This window comes from Harpia harpyja, chromosome W (assembly GCF_026419915.1).
Source record: "Harpia harpyja isolate bHarHar1 chromosome W, bHarHar1 primary haplotype, whole genome shotgun sequence".
NCBI lineage: Eukaryota > Metazoa > Chordata > Aves > Accipitriformes > Accipitridae > Harpia > Harpia harpyja.
The window spans coordinates 10812301-10838438 of record NC_068968.1 but is presented as its reverse complement, the minus strand read 5'-3'; the positions used below and the strand labels follow the sequence as shown (position 1 = coordinate 10838438).

Sequence of the window (26138 nt, the reverse complement as noted above, 5' to 3'; positions counted from 1 at the left end):
ATATGATTCTATGTTATGGATTTGTGCTGAAAACAGTGTTGATAAGACACCAATGTTGTAGCTATTGCTGAGCAGTGCTTGCACAGAGTCAAGGCCACCTTTGTTTCTAACTCTGCCCCTCCAGTAAGTAGTGTGGGGGTGGGCAAGTGGCTGGGAGGGGACACAGCTGGGACAGCTGACCCAAATTGACCAAAGAGATATTCCATGCCATATAACGTCATGCTCAGCAATAAAAAGTGTGGGTAGTCTTTCCAAGGTAGCTGTTGCTTGGAGACTGGCTGGGAATCGATCTGCTGGTGGGAGGTGGTGAGTGCTTCATTCATTTTTTTTCTTTCATTCACTTATTAAACTGTCTTTATCTTGACCCACGAGTTTTCTCGCTTTTGCCCTTCTGATTCTCTCCCCCATTCCGCTGTGTGGTGGAGTGAGCAAGCAGCTGGTGGGTGCTCAGTTGCTGGCCAGGGTCAACCCACCATAGTCCCTTCAACTAGCCTTTTTTTAATACAAAATGACATTTTGAAACAAATTGCAAACCCATTTTCTCTTCTGACAGGTTCAACATTTCTCTCTATTGTTTTGCAAATCCAAATTATTCACCGGATTCAATTTGCACTCAGGATCCCCCCCCCAGTAAAGGCAGGTCTGAACAGTGTAGTCATTGAGAAAAATCATCCAGTTGTAGGAGTTAAGGAGCAGTGAGGACCTTATACCACAAGGGGACTGTTTTGTATCAGGATAAATCCTGACTGCTGACTTCACAGGTCACATGAGAGTCTGCCAGAAGTGGCTACAAATTAAAGTCAGTACATATGTATTACAAAACAATTATGGGAATTTGGTTAACGTCAGAAAAGCATTCTTTTGCTTCCTCCTAGTAGTATCAGGAGTAATACATGGAGCTTTGAGAGCCACCCTTCTCTCCACAGCTTTGTGTGTGAGAACGAAGGCTGGTCACAATGACAAGGACATGGTGGCAAGCTGGTTGTGATGACATACTTATTGCCAGTTTTTATACCACATGGAAGATTCATAAATGAACCTGTCATGAAAAATGCAAAGCATGTGCTTTTCTGGAAAACAGATACTTTTGTGGGAGTACCCTCCACACCTGCCTGGACATATAGACATTACAAAGATAAGACTGAGAGGAAATAATTTTGTCCATAACCTGAATGTGTCTAGGATTTCATTCCCAGCCTTAAACTTCTACCAATTAAAATATTTTGAATGTAGAAAAGAAAATAATGTATAACAATTCTGGCTTTACTGGAAAGCTTGTCACATAGACTAGGACCAACCTCATTTAAAGTGAACATCCTGAGGGCTTGAAAGATTTTTTTTTTAGATTACAATCTAGAATAATTCATTTTAAAACCAGGAACATTCAAAGTGAAGACAGAACATAGATAAAAGGGTTTTATAAATAAACATTTCCTCATCCACTGCATTATCTTGCAGACAGGTTCTTCCTTCAGGGCTTGGTCTCAATCCAGCAACCCTGATCTATAGGAAAATTCTGTTGCCTCTGAGACCTGGCTGCATCTGGATTCAGGTTCTCCCTGCTCCTCTCAGCAGACTCCCAGGCTGTTCTGTTGCTTGCTCACCCTATGCTAAGCTCTGTCTATCTATCTGCCTCATCCTGGAAGCTTCTTTTTCCCCCACTGCCCCAGCAGGCTTGGCTGATCCCAAGAGAAGCTACTGCCCTCTCTCCAGTCAGTTCCACTGACCCAGTATAATCTAGCACCCTTGAAACAGAACAGAACATATGGTACATAATAAGCTACAAACAGTTCAATATCCTTAGTCTAAGATATAATCTACACATACAAATAAAACCCTTACATGCTGAGGGAATATTCTTTCTAGAGATGAAAACTCTTTCAGCAAATACATACATGTTGTACTTCACACAGTGGTACCTGACATTTCAGTTTTCTTTGCAGAGGTGGAAAACAAGTTAAAAGATTAAATGGGAGCATGTACAAAAAAAATATGATAAGACACTGGAGGAATGAGAACAGCCTCCCAAACCAGAGGTTGGTCACTCCTGCAAACATACATTATAAAACAGGTGGTACTGGTTTTGGCTGGGATGGAGTTAATTTTCTTCATAGTAGCATGTATGGTGCTATGTTTTGGATTTGTGACCAAAACATTGCTGATAAGACAACAGCGTTGTAGCTATTGCTGAACAGTGCTTACACAGTATCGAGGCTTTCTCTCTCCCCTTTCCCCCCACTCCCCAGCGAGTAGGCTGGGGGTGGGCAAGGGGTTGGAAGGGGACATAGCTGGGACAGCTGACCCCAACTGACCAAAGGAATATTCCATACCATATGACGTTGTGCTCAGCAATAAAAGCTGCGGGGAAGAAGGAGGAAGGGGGGGGACATTTGGAGTTATGGCGTTTGTCTTCCCAAGTAACTATTATGTGTGATGAAGCCCTGCTTTCCTGGAAATGGCTAAACACCTGCCTGCTGATGGGAAGTAGTGAATAAATTCCTTATTTTGCTTTGCTTGCATGCGTGGCTTTTGCTTTCCCTATTAAACTGTCTTTATCTCAACCCACAAGTTTTCTCACTTTTACCCATCTGATTCTCTCCCCCATCCCACTGGGTAGGGGAGTGAGCCAGCGGTTTTGTGATGTTTAGCTGCCTGCCAGGGTTAAACCACAACACAGGCCTTCCTTTGCTGACTGTGGGCTATTCTTTCCCTCCATGTGGGCTACATGGAGTCCATTTGTATCCCTGCAAGGCCTCCATTAGTGGAGGGAAAGGAGCAACTGGTGTCAAAGTGAATAGTGTCCTCTGCAAGTGTTATGAAGCAGTGGATAGCTGCAAATACTGTCAGACCTGGAATGGACACCAACATGGTGATACCAGGATGCTCAAACTGTCCAACCAGGTGTTTCCCTGTTAGCCAGGGAAAGCACCTGACCATACTCCCATCCCAAGCCTACAGACTGCGGAAGCAGGTCAGACTTGTGTGGTATGATCAGTACAAAAGGTTTGATTTGTTGTTCTGCTCCAGCTGCAGTGATCAAGTGCACAGCTGCCTGACAGGGACCTCCAAACAACAACCATCACATCATTTGCATACCTTATTATCCCTTTTCCCATTTCTTGGCCCTCCTTTTCACCACTCCAGTCTCCTCCCAAATAATGATTTTTTTTCCCCCATTGGTCCCAGTTTTGCTTCATCCATACCCAAATTTGGTATTTCTTATACCATTACCTAAGTCATCTTGGTCATACATGGTAATACTGATGCAGTTACCTAGGCACTGCTGGCCTTGGAAGACTCTTCTCCCCAAAAGGTCCCCATCACTGCCCTTCAGTTAGCTGTGAAGCTTGGTCATCTCTCACATCACTCCCTGTGAAAGCCAGCCATCCCTCACAGCGCTGTCTGTAACTTCTGTCAGCTTCTTACTCTGTTATCTGTCACATCCAGTAATTTCTCATGTCATGTCTGGTAGTTTCTCATGATCTGTTCAGTTAGTTAAATATCAGTCAGTGGCCTGCAGCCTTAACACCTCCTAGGTAGAATGGTTTGGAGATGAGTGGAGTAAGGAAAATGTGAGACTTAAAGGCCTCCAGTTTTGTATTTTGAGGTCCTCCAGTCTGAGTGCTGGAGTACTGTAGCTGTTAAGGGATGTTAAGAGAGAGAGCGGCTACTTTCTCTAGCAGGTCCAGTCCAGGCCCCTCCTGCCCAGATGCTGGAGCCCAGCCCGGTGCACTTGGGGACCCGGGGTCTCTGCCCAAGGTGAGGGACGTGGCTGCCGCTTTCCCATTTGCAGGTTCAACCAGTAGCAAAGCAGAAACACACAGACACACAGGACACTGACATGGCTGGCTACAAAGACTGCCACAGACAAGGCACTGCCTTCAACAGCACCTACATATAGGACTCACATAAAGCACAGAGACAGCCAGATCCCCTTCCTCCTCTTTGTCTGGCAGAGACAGAGGTCACTAGTGAAGGCACACACATGACACTCTAGATTCACACACACATTTGTGGATCACCTGAGTACCAGCACGGCCTCTCTGTCCATCCAGTACCACTGCCCAGATCCCAGGCCCTCTGACCTGTTTCACAGGTCCCCTACTTGCTGGCTGGTCCAGCTTGATGCTTGCTAGCAAATACGCAGCACTCATACACCCGTCCCACAGGCACCCCACACTTGCAAGTGTGGGAGCAGCTCGAAACACCTGGCATTTGTCTTCAAGAGTGAATTAGAATTTGTTGTGCTGCATGTTTGCCAAGCCTTTGAAGAACTAGTTTTACAAGGTCAGGTTGGAGGATGGCCTTGTGTAGGCCTGGGAAGATGTGGCTGAAGACAGTCACGAGTATGTGTATGGAATGTTTTTATCTTTAACTGTTCTGAGGACTGGCAAACATCCCAGCTGAGCCAGATATGCGCTCCTGTTTTAGTAATATTGGCTGTATGCCCTTAGTTCTTTCCAGATCCTTGTGGAAACATATATAAGTCTGATCCTTTTGTGAAATAAACGGAATCTTGTACAGATAGCTTGAGTGGTTAATCCAGTCTCCGCAGCAAGTTCCCCCAGATACCAGCACAGACCCTCTGCCCACCTGATACCCTGCCCAGATCCCAGGCCCCCCTGCTTATTGGCTAGTCCAGTTTGAAGTTTGCTAGTGAATGACATGCACACCCCCAATGTACATCCAGTTTCGGGAAGATACAGACACTCGGACCCCCCAGCAGATGGCACCAGGCACACAGGCTGTGACCCGTAGTCCCACTAGCTGCTGGTGCTGAGCACCTTACTCATGCTGGTTCCCCCCAGTAACTGCTTTTTGGGACACACACTGTTTCCACCCCAGTGGCTGGCCGCCAAGACCCCCACCTGCTCCAGTAGCTGACATCACAGGCCCAGGGCACCTACACCCCTGGTCTGATTCTAGTAGCTGGCACCAAATCTACTCACACACACACACAGAGGTCTCACCGGTAGCTGGCACCTAGTCCTTGCAGCACATATACACATGGGCTAGAGAGTGAGATTATGCAGGGCGATAGTTAAGAAAAGATTTAATAAAAAGATAGGACAGACTGTGGTGATCAGGCACAGGGCTCAGCCAGAAAAGTGTACTGACCAGCCCCATTTTACAGACAACTGGACCCTTTTATACTCCTTTCTGACTATCCCCACTTTGTCCCTCCCTAATTCCCTTCCCCTGCACATTTCCTCATCAGTTGGCATAGTCCCACTTGCCCCCTCCAACATCCTGGACCTTCAGGTTTGCATTCTTATCAGTTGCAAAGTCCTGGTTTGCCTGCCATTTCTTGATAGCCCAGTGTGACTGACCAGGTTTGTTCTCATCACCACCTGTCATTTGTTGGTCAGGTTTGTCTCTGTATGTTCTTGTTTATGGCTTTTTTTGACCAGATACCCTTAAAGTAGATATAATTGTAGAGGACTGTCATGTATTTAATTTTTTAAAGATATTTCTCTGATCATTTTGGAAAAGCAGAGATAATTAAAGAACAGATGTAATTTTTGAATGGAAAGAATTTTGAAAGTTTAGCTTGTTTTACCAACTATACTGGTCACTTATGGTTGTGCACTTCCTTTCATGTGGTCAATTAAAACAGGCTAATATAACTTTCTTCTCTCCTTGCCTTCATTAAGACAAGAATTATTGTTTTCAATTGAATGGGAATATCAAGAGTGACTCCTATCTGTCTTATAGCCCATATAAACTGTTTACTATTTGCCTAGTCTTGCACAAATACCAAAGTGAGTTTTTAGTCATACTGTCATCAACTGATAGAAAAAAAATTCCCCTTTTGTCCAAACAGGCACAAGCTGGTGAGATAGCTAAGTTGCAGGATGACAACTGGACAAACATTACAGGTGAAATTTTTCATACCCATCGATATTATATCTAAAACTGGTTTGTTTTATGTAAAACTGGGCTTAAAGCCCAGTGTTGGTATCCATTCACTGAATTTTCAAACCAACAAAAAAGGACATTTAATAGAGGGAATCAGAACTGAACCGCTACTACGCCCTGGAAATAAGTCACTAAGACGTGAATAGAGCGAGCGTTGCGACAAGGGTGCTCCCCGTGCATGCTGGGAACTATAGTCCGCGAATAGCCTAGGGACCATTCATAGTTTTGCGCACGGCCCAGGACGCGGCTGAGGGCCAGTGTGTTTTGGGAGTTGCAGTTTTGGGTGGACCGCAGTGTTTGCCGGGAACTGTAGTCTAGTGAGGTAATCGCAGCATGACCGACTCGTAGCCTGTTACTGGGTCTCCTCCCTATAATTCCCCACCCCCCGAATAACTAAGAGGGAGGGGTTTCCGGGGGTGCGTTTTTGTCGGTTCAAAATTCCTCGGATGTGGACATTAGTGTGGAATTTTCCAGAAAGGTTGAGTTGTAAGTTCTAGATTTTGTGCAGTGTGGTTTGATTCTTTCTTTCGATGAGGGGGTTGGTGTGTCCGTATGGTGGGATTAATCGCTTAGTGTTCTTGTAGGTCTGTCGCCATGGTGAAGGAGACCCTGTATTATGATGTGCTGGGGGTGAAGCCCAGTGCCTCTGCTGAGGAGCTGAAGAAGGCGTACCGTAAGCTGGCCTTAAAATATCACCCTGATAAGAACCCCAATGAGGGTGAGAAGGTTAGTGTTGAGGGAGTGGGAGCTGGACCGAAGCTGCTGAGGGGTTGGGGGGGAGTCACTCCTGATTTTTGCCTAAGGGCTGACTGGAGCGAGGGGCTTGGATGGGGAGATTATAAAGACCCTTCCAGATATTGTTGCTGCTTTTGGAGGGGAGAGGTTTGGTTTGGGGAGACCCTATTATCTGTGGGGAGGGAAGTGTTCTCTTGCCAGGGGCCTGGTTGGAGTGGGGAGGGGTCTAATGGTAAATTGAGGGACCCTGTGGAGGAGGTTGGTAGGAATGAGAGCCCCTGATGGAGAGAGGGGTTCTGGCTGGACCTGATGGGGGAGGGGGGGGGAGGGGGGATTGGGCACTTGAGGGAGGATTGTCAGGTTGGGGGTGGGGGGAATGGGCTCCTGGGGGAGCTGCTGCTTAAGGATTGGGGTCTGAGGCTTAATGTGCATCTTTCACAGTTCAAACAGATTTCCCAAGCCTATGAGATACTGTCTGACCAGAAGAAGAGAGATCTGTATGATAAAGGTGGTGAGCAGGCTGTCAAAGAGGGTGGCTCCAGTAGTAGTTTTGGGTCACCTATGGACATATTTGACTTGTTCTTTGGAGGTGGTGGGAGGATGCAAAGGGAGAGACAAGGTAATGTTCCTACTTCTTATGCTGCCCTAGACTTAACAGTATGACCATTGTACGTGAAAGAGTGCTGAAGTTTGTCTCGGGTGAATAGTGTGGCTTGCAAGACTGCATCAAGGCTATTTAAATGATCTTATAGCTGTATTCCGGAAACCATATAAAACTGTTGTTAGCCTTTAAAGCCTAAAATGAGTAGGGAAAGGGGTGCCTGTGTAATGAGAAGGGTACTCATTTTATACACTGGTAGTTTAGATCTGTGAGTTGTCTTATGTTAATTTAATACCTAGCTAGACTCTGCATTTGGGAAGCCTTTATCTAAGGATAAGCCTAGCTTTTAATAAAATAGAACAGGAATGGTATGGTAAAGTATCTTACTTGGTAAATAAGGTACTGCAAGTGTACTGTCAAAATCTGAGTTTTTAAATTGCTTCTAGCTGAAGGACCTTAGTTAAAAGTAACAACATAAAGTGAACAAAGCATTTTTCATTTATGAGATCTCCTTGTTCTTCTGTACTGTCCAGTGGAATTGGGTTAAAGCTGCAGTAAAGCTAAAATGCCAATCCAAATTGAAGTTCAGACCAATAGTATCAGCAAAGATGTCAATATTAATTTAAAAACTGTGTTTAAGAGTAGTGCTGACTATATCACTTCTTAGTTCATATGCAGTGCTGGTAAATGAAAGAAAAGAAGGTCTTATATCAAAATGTCATACAACTTCATGTAGCAAAACATTTTCAGTAAGCAAGAACTTGTTAGCCTTACCATGGATTTGATTAGAACTTTACTTGGCAAAAACAGTTCCTGATTGTAAAATTCCAATTGCCCAACTGTTTTGGGAAACTTCTGGGGGGAAGGGGGGGGGAAGGGGTGGCAGTAGTATTTCATTGGCTGTAGGAACTATCTCCTACTTCCCTGTAGTTATCCAAACATACCTGTCTATTTTCACCCTTTAGACAAAGTTAAAAATCTTAAACCTAAATCTCAATGTATTTTGTTCTTATTATTATTGCTTATACTTTCATGGAGGAGTCTTCTGGCTTCTTCTGAAAAAGATTACTAAGAATGCAATGATAATTATTACATAATTGTAAGTTTAAATAGGAAAAAGCTATTGATAACAGCAGAAGTAGATAAACAGGAAGTGTTAAAGCTTTTAAAGACTTATTCTAACGCGATTTGAACATAGTAACATGGGAAACTTATAATTTTGGGTTCAAGCTATCAAATTTGAATAAATATACTCTCTCCTCCCTCCCCTTCCCTTATAGGCAAAAATGTTGTTCATCAGTTATCGATAAGCTTAGAAGATCTGTATAATGGTGCAACAAGAAAGCTGGCTTTGCAAAAGAATGTGATCTGTGACAAATGTGAAGGTAACTTCAACACTAAAACTAGACATTAGTTATTTCTGAAGCTACAAATGTATTTTGACCTTCTAGTTTCTTCTGGAAATATAACTGTTTGATTCTCACTCTGTCATCAGGTCGTGGTGGTAGGAAGGGTGCAATAGAATGCTGTCCTAATTGCAGAGGCACAGGCATGCAAATCAGAATTCACCAGATTGGTCCAGGAATGGTGCAACAGATTCAGTCTGTATGTATTGAGTGTAAGGGGCATGGGGAGCGTATCAGCCCCAAGGACCGATGCAAGAGCTGCACTGGCAGAAAAATTGTTAGAGAGAAGAAGATTCTAGAAGTTCACATTGACAAAGGTAAGGGTTTTACTAACTTGGAGTATTATATTTAAATAGATTGTCATTGGGGTTGGTGGTTTGGGGGGGGGGGTTAGCACTAAAACAGGAACTTCAGCAAATGCATGGTATTGATCACTTGTTATAATGAGTAACACTGTTGGATATGCATTCAGTACAATAGCCTGTTCCTACTCTTTAAAGGTAACTTGCCTTTAAGCAGGGGCGTTTACTTGTGTATTAGTGCCTGCTTACTATATACATTACTAAGTATTAATCCCAAAGCTTGTAACGATGCAAGTAGTGAACTAATCTCCATAAGAGCAGGTTCAGAAACAAAAATGCGACCAGTTAATTGGATTGATAAAAAGCGAATACATCACTTAGCTTATTAAGCAAGTTTAACTATTATCTTGACATTTTGGAGGCCCTAAAGAATCTGATGACTTTTATGGCATTTTACTGTGAAGGGGAGGACCAGGTCTCCTGAAGTGTGAAGACATTGCTAAGCCTATAACGCTTAGAATTAGTTTTGTTATGTCACCCTGATGACATTGCGCAGTACAGATGTTCTGGTCTGTGTCCTTTATGTCTGGCAAAACTTAATTCAGAATTTAAATCCCCAGAATGGTAAGGGAATGTGAGGCTATTTAGCAGCAGGCACTTTTCTTCAGAGTAAGCCGCTCAAAAGTAGGTGGGAGCAGTCTTTGGAGGAGTTGGAGTTGAAAGATAAAATGCATTGGCAAGCATGTGGCTTACAATAGACTTGTACCTAACAGTAATCAGTAACTGTTTTACATCTCTACTTAAGCGTGCTTTATGTAATGTCTTATCTTTAAGAGGAGGAATATGATAGTAACACTAAACTTGAAGCTTGGCAAGAGTATATCACTGATATTTTTAAACACTGTTTTAAAAGTTACTGAAAAGAGCACAATTTTGTCTATTGTAGTCATCCTGGTTTTCTACCAGGTAGCATGAAGCTGCTAGAATTAATAGTGCAATAACCCTTCTGTAGGTGAAGTTGCTTTCTTGAGTGACAGTTGCACTCCTAGGAAGAGTGCTTCCTAAACTGAAGGCATTGAGATCTTTTTTTCTCAAGTAGTTCTGCCACAGACTTAAGAGACTTATCAACTTCTTAAAGCAAGCTTTGTGTGCAGCGTTTCTTCTATGCCTCTTCTGTAGTGGTTGTGCATATGATAGAAACCATCTTGATAATATTTCCCTCAAGGATTTTTATCTTGGCAGGTGACTGATTTCTACTAGAATGGGATTTCATGCTTATGAAACGTAGCTCAAGTTGGCAGTACTAACATGTTTTGGAAAGATGAGTTGGTAAGATACTTGCTTCAAGCAAAGGTCCTAATGTTGCAATCTCAAGGTTCAGTAATATCCTAGTACAAGCTAGTGCCTATTAAAATATTTCACATTGTTACATTTGAGAGGAAAGAAAAAAAAAAAAAGCTGAAATATGTGGTCTCTGCAATAGGAATGAAGGATGGTCAGAAAATAACATTCCATGGTGAAGGGGACCAAGAGCCAGGACTAGAGCCAGGGGACATAATTATCGTCTTAGATCAAAAAGATCACCCTACACTTACAAGGTAAACTCTATGAGTCTTTATGCATGCTCCTGAGATGCTTGTCTTCAAGCTTCCGCTGTTACCACTGGCTTTTTTTAGGAACTGGAAATATTGTCAGATAGGACTGTATGTCTAGAGCTCACTTGTGAGTTGGTTTGGGCTGTCAGATATTGACATATTTATAGAAGTACTGGTAGAACTAGTCAAAGCACTTGGTGCTCTAAACATACAAGGTTTGTGGTTATATAGTTTATTTTTTGGATTGTTTGGAGTGAGTTTTTCTTCTTTCTTTCTCTGGGGGTGGGAGAGGAAGTAAGACAAACCTAAGGAAGTTATGGATATTGAGAATTCACAAACTTCTAAGGACTACAAATGTTGGAAAATAATTGTTTCTTAATAGCTGTGAATATCTGTAGCAGTTGTTGTCTTACTAAGTCCTTGTTCTTGTCTCCTCCTGTGAAAGTCTTCCAATACCAAACTCTGATCTAGCATAGGCAACTGCTTGTTATATAGTTTCTTCTGCCTTGAAGCCAAGCTTCGGTGCTTGTGCTGTTTCTCAGGATCCTGTTTATGGCTGTCTTATGGTCAGAAGCGTGCATCCTATATGCATAATATCAAGGTGATCTGCCTCCTATGTGTTTTTCTTGCCTGAATGCATTGGTTAACATAAGGAATGGAGAGGACTGATAATTTGTGGAAGTGAAACTGAACTGGGTAGTATCAACTATGGTAAAGTACTTCACGTTGCCTAACAATGTTGCTTTGTGTTAAAGTCCATTGTTTCAAGTTACTTTGTGGAATGAGTCTGTCAAGTAGTAGCTTCTCTTCTGGAAAAAGCAGCACTTTGGCCACCTGTAGAAGATGAGCAGTAGGCACCAAGTGCAACTAACTGCTGATCAGAGCATTCATGAGGGGAACAATGAATTTGGGAAGGCATTGATCTCTTAACGTGGGGGCACTTAGTCTACCAGCTCATCCCTTTGTCCCTGTAAGTAGGAATGACAGGTCAAAGGCTCTAGTGTAGCCTGTAGTCAATCTGATCAGCAGCCTTGTATGGTGCTTAACTCCAGAAGCTGGTGCCAAAACTTTGTGCTGAGGCAGGACAGATGGAATACTACTGTTAGCAGCTTCCAGCATTGAGCTCACAGATTAAAGAATTGGAACCTGCATGGTATTTGGCAGGCTAGTGATGAGCAATTTTCTCTACCCAGCTTCCAGTGAAACCAGGTGTTGAATCAGTTGTGTCAAAGGGTCTGTCTGGTCCATGCATTTATTATGTTACCTGGGACTTGAAGTTCTGACTGCACTGGAGTATTGATGTCCACCCCCCTGCACTGGCTTCAGCTTTAACGTCCTTAGATGTTCCTTGACATCAGTAGTTTTGTGGGGTTATGCTGAGGTAATGCCACTTCTGGGGCAGATGGAATGTACTTCCTGTCCCTTCAGGGTCTAAAACTTTCCAGGCAAGTCTCTTTCCAGACACCTTTAAATTTGTCTTTTTTAACAGGTCCAAGTCCTTTTAATAGGTTTGAGGTGCCCTTAAACTAAATAACTCCTGAACATCCCAGCACATGCAGACATCATTTGTGCTGACTTTAATGTAATTTCTTTAATTTTCAGTTCTGACTTAACTGGATGCATCCTGGTTTCATCTAGAAGCTCCTTTCAGAGTGACTCAGAGTTGCTTTCTAAACTTCCTTACCACCAGACCTTCAGAGGGAGTGTAGGAGACTCTGAAGGAGGCAACTGAGGCATAAGAGAGATGATTCCCTTACAGACTTCTTTCAATCCAGTCTTAAAACCTAGCTGGTTGTTACTGGATATATTTTGTTGTTTAGTTGGTAGTAGCTGTTCCAGTTACTACCTTATGACAATTTCAAGCCTCTGGCTTTACACTGCTCATAAAGCCAAGTCCTATTTTGTTCTTATGATTCCATTTGGAAGGCTCTTTGAGGATGTTGATACCTAAATATATTCAAGTTAAATGTCAAGCTTAACTTCTTGCAGCTAACTTGTACCTGCCTGTGTACATCAACGTATACAATAAATGTATACAACTGTCTTCCTTAATATTTATACTACAGTATCTATAAGAAATTGCATTCCCTCCATTTTGCAAATCAAGCTCTTCTAGTGTTGAGGAGGGAGTTTTACTTGAGTTGTCATCCAATGTAGCTGAATAGAAATGTATGAGACTTGGAATTTTGCTACCATCTTGTTCAGTGGCACAAATACTTTCCTATTTCTGCTGGAAATAATTTTTGTGACTGGAACAGTTGACCTAGCAATTTCATTGCTACCTTTACACTTAATCATCTCCAGCTGAGCTTGCTGCAATATATTAAGGTTTTAGTCTTCAAGTGTGTGACCTAGAATTTTGTATTGATAAATCCCCAGTTGGACATCAGCCTTTAAGGCCAACTGGTGAACTAACTTCTTGCTCCATATCTTTGTTTACTGTAGTCCAGATGAGAATACTGTCCCACAGCTACCTTCATTTAAAAAAAGCATTGCAAAGTGTTTAGCATATAAGGTACATATGGCTATGAAATGAAATACAGGAAATTCCACTTAAGAAAAAACTTTTTTTACTTGGGGGGGGGGTGGTGGTGTCAAACACTGGAATGGGTTGCCTGGAGAAGCTGTGGGGTTTCCATCCTTATAGTTATTCAAAACCTGACTGGACGTGGCCCTGACTAACCTGCTCTAGTTGACCCTGCTTTGAGCAGGGGGGTTGGACTAGAGACCTCCAAAGGGTCCCTTCCAACCTCATCTATTCCATGATTATTTGATAATTTATCCAGCTGCATTTAAAAGGCCCCCTTACTTACAACACAGGATTGAGTGTTCTTAAGTGTTCAGGCTGTTCCCTTCTCCATGTTAAAATTTCTGTTTTTAAATTGATTAGTGAAGTCAAGAGTTGTTTCTGACTTCTCTTGAAATAAAAGTTTAGTTCTGAGCTCTCTGCATTTTGTTTTCAGTCTCACTAAAATTACTACTTCATCTATAGTAACCTTCAGGTTATTATTTTTAATAGCAGAAAACATTAACTTTTTGTTTGGCTGAAGAGTTTCAAATTAAGATTTCTTTAAGCAGAAATGCTCAAGCTTTCACACTTGCAGTGGTGTTTACTGCAGAATACGGAGATCCAGGTGATCCATTGAATTGCTAAAATGGCATTGAATGAAATTCTTCAGCAAAGGGTTTTTGAATATACTGAACTACTGAAGAGTGGAAGGGAATATTACATGGATAAATGACTGGCTAAAAAGTAGGAAACCAGGTAAGAATATAATTCCCTCTGATAAAGAAACATGATTGGACCCCGAATGAGTCCTAAAAAGAGCTGCACTGGGGACCTTTAATTTCATTTAAACTCTGAGGTGGTGACTTGATACAGAGCTTTTTACAGGGTAAGGAAGACAGAAGTTGGTTAAAGTTGCAGAATGATTGCATGATATAATGCAACAAACATGACAATTTAAGTTGAATGTTAAATGTAAAATGAAGTGCATAAACTTAAATACTTGCACAATAGTGGGATCTCAGCAGTACCAAAATGTTGGTTGTAACAGATCTATGAATAGATCATCTCAATGCTAAGGAGCAAGTAAAATGTTAGGAATTCTGGGGGGGGACACAGACGGACACAGACGGACGCAGACTGTCGCGTCCCAAAGTTGGAGCGACTCAGGTTCGTGGATTTCCTTTGTCAGAATTAAGGTGAAACGACACCAGGGGAGTTCAAACAACAATCAACATTTATTCAACCTAGCTAACCTTGCCCAAGTACACGTGAACTTATCAATATGAACCTTGCAACATGTCATTAAGCCGCTGTTTGAGAAAAGAGGGGAGGTGTAGAAAAAGAAATGGAAGAAGAAACATGAAATGTATCAGAAGGAGAGCCCTCCCGTTGAGTCACGAGGTTCAGAGCGGACCCCCTTGCTTTCTGGACTCCTTCTCAAAGAGGAGCCCAGGGGCGGCTAGATCCACTCCTAGTCTCAGACTTGGTCAACGGTTTATGTTTAAAAGGATGAGGTGTAGGGACTGTGGAAAAGAGAGAAGGAAAAGAGGGAGAGAGAGAAAGAGAGAAAGAAAGGGAGAGAGAAGGAAAGGGTTTCACGAGTCCTGGGTCCAGCGTTGGTCCAGCCAGCGTAGAGATCCAGTTCCGGAGGCGCACGCTGAGGACTCGTTCTCCCTTCTTTTATAGCGTGTTAGTCGATGGTCTCGACATGCGCAGTCCCATTCCCGGGGTTCTCTGGAATCGGTCGGAGAGCTTTCGGGGGGGGTCATTGCAGAGTTGCCTCTCTTTTTCTGCTGGCATGACTGCTTAAGATAGAAGCACAGTCCCATCCTCCGTGGGGCCTCCTCCTCCAGGCGCATATGCTGTGCTCCTTCTCCTGGTCACTTAAGATAAGGAATTGCAGCTTTGGAGAAGCGCGGTCCCACCCTCCGGGGGGCCCTCTCCTCCAGCCACATTATCCTGTTCACAAAACTCCAGCATTTTTACAGAGGCCGTTTTCTCCACCAAAGTTCTTTAACGAATGTTTGAGACACTGAATTTGTCAGACCGTCACACAGACGGACATGGGACGATGACAAAACCAATTGCTGTCTATATAAAAAAATCTGTGGTGTGCCTGTGCCTTGAATACTGCATGTAATGTGGATTTTACATTGCAAAGTGTGGTGGGTTGACCCCAGCCAGCAGCCAAGCACCCACAGAGTTGCTTACTTACTTCCCCCCCCCAGCATCCCGGGAGAGAGAATAGGAAGAGCAAAAGCAAGAAAACTTGTGGGTCAAGATAAAGACAGTTTAATAGAATCATAGAATCATTTCGGTTGGAAAAGACCTTCAAGATCATCGAGTCCAACCATTAACCATGCCCCCTAAACCATGCCCTGGAGTACCCTGTCCACTCGCTTTTTGAATACCTCCAGGGATGGTGAATCAACCACTTCCCTGGGCAGCCCATTCCAATGTTTGACAACCCTCTCAATAAAAAAATTTTTCCTAATATCTAACCTAAACCTCCCTTGCCTCAACTTGAGGCCATTTCTTCTTGTCCTATCTCCAGACACCTGACAGAAGAGACCAACACCCACCTCACTACAACCCCCTTTCAGGTAGTTGTAGAGAGCGATAAGGTCTCCCCTCAGCCACCTCTTTTCTAGACTGAACAACCCCAGCTCCCTCAGCCGCTCCTCATAAGACTTGTGCTCCAGGCCCCTCACCAACTTGGTTGCCCTTCTCTGGACACGCTCTAGCAGCTCAATGTCTTTCCTGTAGTGAGGGGCCCAAAACTGAACACAGTACTCGAGGTGCGGCCTCACCACTGCCGAGTACAGGGGAACAACCACCTCCCTGTTCCTGCTGGCCACACTGTTCCTGATACAGGCTAGGATGCCGTTGGCCTTCTTGGCCACCTGGGCACACTGCTGGCTCATGTTCAGCCAGCTGTCAACCAGCACCCCCAGGTCTTTCTCTGCCAGGCAGCTTTCCAGCCACTCTTCCCCAAGCCTGTAGCGCTGCATGGGGTTGCTGTGACCCAAGTGCAGGACCCGGCACTTGGCCTTGTTAAACTTCATACGATTGGCCTCAGCCCATCGATCCAGCCTGTCCAGATCTCTTTGTAGAGCCTCCCTACCCTCAAGCAGATCGACCCTGCCTCCCAACTTGGTGTCATCTGCAAACTTGCTGAGGGTGCACTCAATCCCCTCATCCAAATCATCAACAAAGATATTAAACAGAACAGGGCCCAACACCGAGCCCTGGGGAACACCACTTGTGACCCGCTGCCAACTGGATTTCACCCCATTCACCACTACCCTCTGGGCTCGGCCATCCAGCCAGTTTTTCACCCAGTGAATAGTGCACTTATCCAGGCCACGAGACGCCAGCTTCTCAAGGAGTATGCCATGAGAGACAGTGTCAAAGGCCTTGCTGAAGTCAAGGTAGATAACATCCACAGCCTTTCCCTCATCCACTAGGCGGGTCACCTGGTCATAGAAGGAGATCAGGTTGGTCAAGCAGGACCTGCCTTTCGTAAACCCATGCTGACTGGGCCTGATCCCCCTCTTATCCTGGACTTGCCATGTGAGTGCTTTCAAAACAAACCGTTCCATAATCTTTCCCGGTACCGAGGTCAGGCTGACAGGCCTGTAGTTCCCCGGATCCTCCCTCCGACCCTTCTTATAAATGGGAGTCACATTGGCAAGCCTCCAGTCCTCTGGGACCTCCCCTGTTGACCAGGAACGCTGATAGATGATAGAGAGTGGCTTGGCAAGGACCTCTGCCAGTTCCCTCAGTACTCTTGGATGGATCCCATCAGGTCCCATAGATTTGTGAGTGTCCAGATGGCGTAGCAGGTCCCTAACTAATTCCTCCTGGATTAAGGGGGGTATATTCTGCTCTTCATCCTTACCTTCCAGCTCAAGGGGTGGAGTACCCTGAGGATGACTGGACTCACTATTAAAGACTGAGGCAAAGAAGGCATTAAGTACCTCGGCCTTTTCCTCATCACTGGTTGCTACGTTCCCTTCTGTATCCATTAAAGGAAAGATATTCTCCTTGGGATTCTTTTTACTGTTAACATATTTGTAAAAACATTTTTTGTTGTCCCTTACGATAGTGGCCAGGTTTAGTTCTAGCTGAGCTTTTGCCTTTCTAATTTTCTCTCTGTATGATCTAACAAGATCCCTGTACTCCTCCCAAGTTGCCCGCCCTTTCCTCCAGAGATGATAAACTCTCCTTTTTTTCTTAAGTCCTAGCAAAAGCTCCCCATTCAGCCAGGCCGGTCGTTTTCCTCGGCAGTTCGACTTGCAGCACATGGGAATAGCCTGGTCCTGAGCCATTAAGATTTCCTTTTTAAAGAATGTCCATCCCTCCTGGACCCCTTTGCCCTTCAGGACCGTCTCCCAAGGGACTCTCTCAACCAGTGCCTTGAAGAGGCCAAAGTTAGCCCTCCGGAAGTCCATAGTGGTGGTTTTGCTGACCACCTTCTTTGCCTCACCAAGAATTGAAAATTCTATCATTTCATGGTCACTAAGCCCAAGATGGCCTCCAACCATCACACCTCCCACCAGTCCTTCCCTGTTCGTAAAGAACAGATCTAGCAAGGCTCCTCCCCTGGTTGGCTCACCCACCAGCTGTGTCAAGAAGTTATCTTCCACACACTCCAGGAACCTCCTAGATTGTTTACTCACTGCTGTGTTGTATTTCCAGCAGATGTCTGGAAAGTTAAAGTCCCCCACAAGGACAAGGGCACACGATTCTGAGACTACTGCCAGCCGCTTGTAGAATGATTCATCCGTCTCTTCAACCTGGTCGGGCAGTCTATAACAGACTCCCAGCGCAATATCTGTCTTATTGGCTTTCCCTCTCATCCTCACCCATAAGCACTCCACCTTGTCATCAGAATCGTGTAGCTCTGAACAGTCAAAACATTCCCTAACATAGAGAGCCACCCCACCACCTCTTCTACCTTGCCTGTCCCTTCTGAAGAGCTTGTAGCCATCCATTGCAGCACTCCAGTCATGGGAGTCATCCCACCATGTTTCCGTGATGGCGACTAAGTCATATCTATCCTGCTGCACAATGGCTTCCAGCTCCTCCTGTTTATTGCCCATGCTGCGTGCGTTGGCGTAGATGCATTTGAGCTGGGTCATCGAATCCACCCCTAACATCGGCATGCTGCTCCCAGGCTCATCTCTGGTGCACCTAGTTTTATCCCTTGCCCCCTTCGAACCTAGTTTAAAGCCCTTTCTATGAGCCCTGCCATCTCATGAGCAAGGATTCTCTTACCCCTATGAGACAGCTGGACACCATCTGTCGCTAGCAAGCCCGGTGCTGTGTAAGTCTCCCCATGATCAAAAAACCCAAAATTCCACCGATGGCACCAGCCTCTGAGCCACGTATTGACCAGGTGTGTTTTCCTGTTCCTTTCAGTGTATTTCCCTGCCACTGAAGGGATTGAGGAAAACACTACCTGTGCTCCCGATCTTTCTACTAATCGTCCCAGTGCCCTGAAGTCCCTTTTGATTGCCTTTGGATTCCTCTCTGCAATCTCATCACTGCCAACCTGCACAACTAGCAATGGGTAATAATCAGAGGTCCGAACCAGACCAGGGAGTTTCCTGGTAATGTCTTTTACCCGGGCCCCAGGGAGGCAGCAGACTTCCCGGTGGGATGGGTCAGGTCTGCATATCGGGCCCTCTGTCCCCCTTAAGAGGGAGTCGCCTACAACAATTACCCTCCTTTTTCTTTTTTCTGAGGATGTGAGAATGCGTGGGGATGCCTGACTGGGCTTAGGCACCTCCCTAGATAGGGCTTCATCTACACCCTGATCTTCACTGGCCTGGTCCTCAAGTTCCAGAGCCCCATACCTGTTGAGTAGGGGCAACTGGGAAGGTGAGGGAGACCGGGAGTGGATTCGCCTGCCTCCCCGAGCAGGGACCTGTATCCATTCCCCTCCATCTCTTAGGTCCCCTCCTGCCTGGTGGCAGGAGGGCAGGGGAACCTCCGCTTCTTGCGGAGCCTCCATCTGCTGCCTCTGCCTCAGGGATGGTAGGGTGTGGTGTGAGTGTGTGGTGTGTAGGGTGTGGGCCCACCAATCTATCTCCCTCTCACACTCCCTGATACTCCTCAACCTTTCCACTTCCTCCTTCAGCTCTACCACCAGGCTGAGCAAATCACTCACCTGGTCACACCTCACACAAGAGGTGTCCCCGCTGACCTCCATCATTTCTGAAAGACTCAGGCACTCCCTGCAGCCAGAGACCTGGACAGCTGCATGTTTACATGGGACCTCTGTCTGCGTTGCCATATTTTTCCTAACAATGGCTTTCCCCCGAGTGGCAACCATACCTGGGTCTCCCTCTGGGCCGACACCCACCAGTTGAGCAGCCTGCTCGAGCTGGGAACAGAGGGGGCTGCGCCCTACCTGCACGCCCTGCTTGCGCGAACTGACGCGCCACGCCCTGTTCGCCGGCGCTCCTCAGGGCCGTTCAAATCTCCCGCGGTTGCCCCTGGCAACGCCCACGCCGCGTCAGCCTCTCCCGCGAGAGCCGCCGGCTCCGGCCGGGTCCCTCCGCCCTTCCCCGGCGCTCCCGGGCCTCGGGAACCTCCCTGTCCGCCTCAATCTAGCGCTTAGCCGCCGACTTACCGTTGCCTCTGCTGGCCTCGCCGCTGACAGGTGAAAGTAAGTCACAAATCTAAAACACAGCACCACGTGGGCTGCTATGAAGAAAGTTGACTCCATCTCAGCCAGATCCAGTACAAAAAGATACAGTAGAACTGGAGAATCTTAAAGAAGGGTAATGAGGAAAAGATAGAATAGCTTCTATGTGGAGAGTGATTTTTTTGAAGTAGATCCTTCCTTGTAGAAAAGAGGGGAGGAAGGAAGAGGGAGAATTTGTGTAGGAGCAACTGTTGTCTGTCTCTTAGTATCACTTGAGATACTACAGTTACTATTACCAACAGGACAAGAGGCAGTGGGCACAAACTGAAGCACAGGAGATTCTGTGTGAACATAAAGAAACACTTTTTCACTGTGAGGGTGACCAAGCATTGGAACAGGTTGCCCAGAGAGGTTGTGGAATCTCCTTCCTTGGAGATATTCAAAAGCTGTCTGGATATGGTCCTGGGCAGCCTGCCCTAGGTGACTCTGAGCAGGGGAGCTGGACCAGATGACCTCCAGAGGTTCTTTCCAACCTCAACCGTTCTGTGGCTCTGTGAGGTTCAGAACTGGAAGTGGCGTTTTGTATGAGGATATGGAAATCTTTGGCATAAGATGCTGTCAATGGTTGATAGCCATCAATAGATTTCATGAAAGGGAGGAAAAAAATAAAACTACGCTTCTAGGTTAAAGTCCTTGAGGTGCCCTGATAAGGGCTGGAAGCTGAGTGTATTGTGGGGCAGTGTCATGTGCTTGCCTTGCTCTTGTACTCTCCCCTAGGCATCTGCTCTTGAAGTGAGGATATTTAAATTAGTCAAAGATCAGCTTTACCAGATTAGGGCAGCAGCCTGATCTCGGGGAAGTTGGTCTCCCCTAATGATGTAACTAAGTAGAAGGAAGAAGGAGGTACAAAATCATATTAGATCCCTAAGTGTTGCCCACAACATCTGAAAGCCAAAAATTATGTTGGAGAAGAATAAAACAGATTGACTAAAAAAGTGTTGCTGCATCTTGTTTCTTTATATGATTGTGCTAATATATGACAGTATTCTGCAAATTTCTGTCCAATTTGGACAATGTTAAAGAAGGGATTAATTGTCCCAGCAGCAGAAGTTTGGAGGCTGAGACAAACCTTTTCCCAGGAGGGGGAAAGCATAGTGAAATGAAACTGAATGCTGTTGCGTGTGGTATGGTTTGGGGGGGTGTCCTGGTTTCGGCTGGGATGGAGTTAGTTGTCTTCCTAGTAGCTGGTACAGTGCTATGTTTTTGAGTTAGGTATGAGAAGAATGCGGATAACACGCTGATGTTTTCAGTTGTTGCTAAGTAATGTTTAGTCTGAAGTCAAGGATTTTTCAGCTTCTCATGCCCAGCCAGCGAGAAGGCTGGAGGGGCACAGGAAGCTGGGAGGGGACACAGCCAGGGCAGCTGACCCGAAGTGGCCACCGGGGTATTCCATACCATGGGACGTCACATCTAGTATAGAAACTGGGGGGAGTGGGGGCGGGGGGATCGCTGCTCGGGGACTAACTGGGTGTCGGTCGGTGGGTGGTGAGCAATTGCACTGTGCATCATTTGTATATTCCAATCCTTTCATTATTACTGCTGTCATTTTATTAGTGTTATCATTATTAGTTTCTTCTTTTTCTGTTCTATTAAACCGTTCTTATCTCAACCCACGAGTTTTACTTCTTTTCCCGATTCTCTCCCCCATCCCACTGGGTGGGGGGGAAGGGAGTGAGCGGCTGTGTGGTGCTTAGTTGCTGGCTGGGGTTAAACCATGACAGGGGGTTAGCTCTTGAATAACTGTCCTTGAGTAGTGTCGTGGTTTAACCCCAGCCAGCAACTAAGCACCACACAGCCGCTCACTCCCTTCCCCCCCACCCAGTGGGATGGGGGAGAGAATCGGGAAAAGAAGTAAAACTCGTGGGTTGAGATAAGAACGGTTTAATAGAACAGAAAAAGAAGAAACTAATAATGATAACACTAATAAAATGACAGCAGTAATAATGAAAGGATTGGAATATACAAATGATGCACAGTGCAATTGCTCACCACCCACCGACCGACACCCAGTTAGTCCCCGAGCAGCGATCCCCCCGCCCCCACTCCCCCCAGTTTCTATACTAGATGTGACGTCCCATGGTATGGAATACCCCGGTGGCCACTTCGGGTCAGCTGCCCTGGCTGTGTCCCCTCCCAGCTTCCTGTGCCCCTCCAGCCTTCTCGCTGGCTGGGCATGAGAAGCTGAAAAATCCTTGACTTCAGACTAAACATTACTTAGCAACAACTGAAAACATCAGCGTGTTATCCGCATTCTTCTCATACCTAACTCAAAAACATAGCACTGTACCAGCTACTAGGAAGACAACTAACTCCATCCCAGCCGAAACCAGGACAAGTAGTAAATGGCTCTTATCACAGGTATTATCCCTGAAGTAGTTGGCTTAGTTAATAGAGAACATTAACTATTTTACTGGTCAGGCTTCTTAGTATTAAGATTCCAAATTTATTGTCTTTACCAAATTTAATACCTGAGTTAGGCATGGTCCTTCTTGCTCTTCCTATTTCCCCACCCCACCCCTGACTATTGTTGCTTGGTTCTACCACAGGCGAGGGGAGGACCTCGTTATGTGCATGGATATACAGCTGGTCGAAGCACTGTGTGGCTTTCAGAAACCTATCACAACACTGGATAATAGAACTATAATTATTACTTCTCATCCTGGTAAGTGTTGGTTTGTTTTGTGCTAAAAATCTGTACATTCAGCAAATGTAAGCTGAAAAGCAAGCAATTAGCATAGGGGGAGCAGAAAGGATTGATCCTTGAAATACTACTTCTTTTCCCTCCTCCCCCCACCCCCAAGTCTTTATAGCAGAGCGCTTTAAACAAATAAAAGTTTTGCTTAGTGGGCAATAATAACTACATGTTTCTTCATATGACACAGTGTCCTGGTTTCAGCTGGGATAGAGTTAATTGTCTTCCTAGTAGCTGGGATAGTGCTATGTTTTTGAGTTTGGTATGAGAAGAATGTTGATAACACTGATGTTTTCAGTTGTTGCTAAGTAATGTTTAGTCTAAAGTCAAGGATTTTTCAGTTTCTGATGCCCAGCCAACAAGAAGGCTGGAGGGGCACAGGAAGCTGGGAGGGGACACAGCCAGGGCAGCTGACCCGAAGTGGCCACCGGGGTATTCCATACCATGGGACGTCACATCTAGTATAGAAACTGGGGGGAGTGGGGGCAGGGGGATCGCTGCTCGGGGACTAACTGGGTGTCGGTCGGTGGGTGGTGAGCAATTGCACTGTGCATCATTTGTATATTCCAATCCTTTCATTATTACTGCTGTCATTTTATTAGTGTTATCATTATCATTATTAGTTTCTTCTTTTCTGTTCTATTAAACCGTTCTTATCTCAACCCACGAGTTTTACTTCTTTTCCCGATTCTCTCCCCCATCCCACTGGGTGGGGGGGAAGGGAGTGAGCGGCTGTGTGGTGCTTAGTTGCTGGCTGGGGTTAAACCACAACACACAGTAACAAACTTTACTTCATGGATGTGCTGATATCCTGAGGATACTCAAGGTCTCTGAAGATAAATTTTTCAGACTTGGAACTCATGGAATACTTGACATTCATAGGTATGCTCTGTTTGAGAAGCATACAGAGTGGTAGAATATAGCATGGATGTGTACCTGTTCTCTTACACAAAAGCTATCAGGCAGTAGGTCCCTATTAGACTACTGGATATCAGTATGGTTGTTGAAACAGAGCTTACAAGGCTGCACAAATGCATCCTGAAAGGAATTGAAACTAAAATTGCTTGTTTTGCCTGCCTGGATATTTTTTTTTTTTTTTTTTTTTTTGCTTAAGGCCAGACTGTCAAACATGGGGATATTAAATGTGTGCTGAATGAAGGCATGCCAATATATCGTAGGCCATATGAAAAAGGACGTCTGATCATAGAGTTCAAGGTAAGTGAATCAACTTCCATGGTACAGCTTAACACTGAACATACAGAACTTCAACCTTAAGTAATAACTTAAGCAAGAAGATACACTAATCATTAAGTGTCTTGTTTAGTGTGTTTCTTGCAGTGTGGTCAGATACCTAATGCAATGCACAAGGCTATAGACAGAAAGTATCCAATTCTTTCTTGTACTGGTTTTGGCTGGGATAGAGTTAATTTTCTTCATAGTAGCCTGTATGGGGCTATGTTTTGGATTTGTGCTGAAAATAGTGTTGATAATACAGAGATGTTTTAGTTATTGCTGAGCAGTGCTTACACAGCATCAAGGCCTTTTCTGCTTCATATACTGCCCTGCTAGCAAGTAGGCTGGGGGGTGCCCAAGAACTTGGGAGGGGATATGGCCAGGACAGCTGACCCCAACTAATGAAAGGGATATTCCGTACTATATGATGTCATGCTCAGCAATAAAAGCTGGGGGGAAGAAGGAGGAAGGGGGGGGATGTTCAGAGTTATGGTGTTTGTGTTCCCAAGTAACCGTTATGTGTGCTGAGGCCCTGCTTTCCTGGAAATGGCTGAACACCTGCCTGCCAATGGGAAGTAGTGAATGAATTCCTTGTTTTGCTTTGCTTGCGCACGCAGCTTTTCCTTTGCCTATTAAACTGTCCTTATCTCAACCCACGAGTTTTCTCACTTTTACCCTTCCGATTCTCTCCCCCATCCCTCTGAGTGTGGGGGAGTGAGCGAGCAGCTGTGTGGTGTTTAGCTGCTGGCTGGGGTTAAACTGTGACATTTCTAAATAGCTCTTTACTGAAAATATACTAAGTACTGAAATAACTTGTTTGGATATCCTGTGAATTTTCATGTTTGATGTGTTTTTGGCCTCCAATATGTCTTAGGAAGAACTGAAATATAACTGACCTTGTATTGGAGCAAGGGGATTAGTTAGTTAATTGTAATTACTGAAGAGAATTTCATTAGTACTGATGGGAGGGGGATCAGGCTAATCTCTAACTGCTGCGTCTCCCTACTCTGGCTTTAGCTGAGGATATCTTTTTTTAGCTCTTTCAATATGGCAGTCTGGGGCAGAAAAAAAGGACTGAACTAGCAAAGACAGTGAAGTTGCCAAATATAGTAAAAATGCACTTTTAGCAGATGTGAAAGACTGGCAAGTGACCAAACTATGTCCTTAGCAATGTTTTTTCCAAGTCTTCTGTAATTCTAAAGCTGATGCTGGCAGATAGTTGACCTGTAGTAAGTGATATAGATGCCAGTTAAAGCCAAATTCAGTAACTGTAGCTCTTTATTTCAGGTGAACTTCCCAGGTAGTGGCTTTTTCTCCTCAGATAAGTTGTATTTGCTGGAAAAACTGCTACCCGCAAGGCAGGAAGTAGAAGAAACTGAGGAAATGGAACAAGTGGATTTAATGGACTTTGATCCAGCTCAAGACAGAAGACATTGCTATAATGGAGAAGCCTATGAAGATGATGAGCACCACCTTGGAGGTGGTGTTCAATGTCAAACTTCTTAAAAGGACCAGTTAATAACCACTGTGATGCCACTTTTATATGTGTCAGTAGACAAGTGGAGAACTACAGGTGATTCACCCTCACTTCCTGATATCTTTTTTTTGGTTGCTGTTAAATTCAGCTATAGTTCATTCTAAAAGCATAAAGAAATTAAAGTGGTAGTATGAAAACTGACTTTACAATTTGTATAAAGCTCCAGGATGCAAGTGCAGATTAAGTTGATCATAAACACTGTCTGTCAGACAAGCTGTCTAGAATACTTTTCTTGACTAAATCTGCAATTCTTGTATCTGTGTTCAAGTGCTTGCTCTTAGACTAAGGTTCTGTAGCATTCTTGATGCTCTGTAGAGCTGCGGTTTACTGAAGGATGCACAAGTATTTCTAATTCATGTGAAGATATATCTACAGCTTTTGGATTTGCACTGATGTTTGTCAAATCAGAACTTGCTCTATAATGCAAACGTATAATATGTGAACCTGACACAAATTTGTTTAATTTTTTTCATGTTCATTAAACTTGTGTGATTTACTAGTTTATTTAAGAATTAATAGTTTCTTGGTGTTGCGTTAAAGTGTAAAGAAGTTTGGCAGAAAATAAACCCCCTTGTATTCCAGCTTGTCCTCAGATATCAGAGAGGCTGGGGGCGGCTAGGCTTAGATTCTGAGTGATGTCCAATTCAACAAGTCCGGTCGCGTTCAATGTATTGAACTATCACGATTACGGATGCACAAATAGTGCACTGTACTTTCAATTTAGTCACGTTCAACGAACTATCATCACAGCCAGACTTAAGGAGTTTGGTCACGTTCAACAAACTATCATGGCTAGATTAATGAATAGTACAGTTTATTAAAGTGACAGGAGTACAGGTTCTTTTGGATTGCCAGTGATAAATACACTGTCTGCAAAGCACGTGCAAATAATAA

The 26138-nt window shown here is 44.6% G+C and overlaps 1 protein-coding gene across 2 annotated transcripts; it reads left to right on the top strand.

The window, feature by feature from the left end:
* The first annotated feature begins 5789 nt into the window (after nt 1–5789).
* On the top strand, nt 5790–25801 carry LOC128136119 (dnaJ homolog subfamily A member 1-like). 2 transcript variants are annotated; one of them, XM_052775269.1, is made up of 9 exons: nt 5790–5879; nt 6504–6645; nt 7096–7273; nt 8536–8640; nt 8751–8978; nt 10447–10561; nt 22329–22444; nt 23589–23689; nt 24995–25801. In XM_052775269.1, the coding sequence occupies exons 2-9, from the start codon at nt 6514–6516 to the stop codon at nt 25211–25213; spliced, it is 1194 nt and encodes a 397-aa protein (XP_052631229.1). In that variant the 5' UTR covers nt 5790–5879; nt 6504–6513; the 3' UTR covers nt 25214–25801. The 2 variants fall into 2 exon arrangements, with proteins under 2 accessions (XP_052631229.1, XP_052631228.1); XM_052775268.1 differs by lacking the exon at nt 5790–5879 and adding an exon at nt 6262–6405 and having other exon boundaries at nt 24995–25800.
* Nucleotides 25802–26138: the final 337 nt, after the last annotated feature.

What these genes read in the sequence shown, in the direction of transcription:
- LOC128136119 (XM_052775269.1), top strand. Translation starts at nt 6,514, where the DNA reads ATGGTGAAGGAGACCCTGTATTATGATGTGCTGGGGGTGAAGCCCAGT. An exon ending in ACCCCAATGAGGGTGAGAAG is followed by an intron (nt 6,646 to 7,095) that starts GTTAGTGTTGAG and finishes CATCTTTCACAG; the next exon opens with TTCAAACAGATTTCCCAAGC. An exon ending in AATTATTACTTCTCATCCTG is followed by an intron (nt 22,445 to 23,588) that starts GTAAGTGTTGGT and finishes TTTTTGCTTAAG; the next exon opens with GCCAGACTGTCAAACATGGG.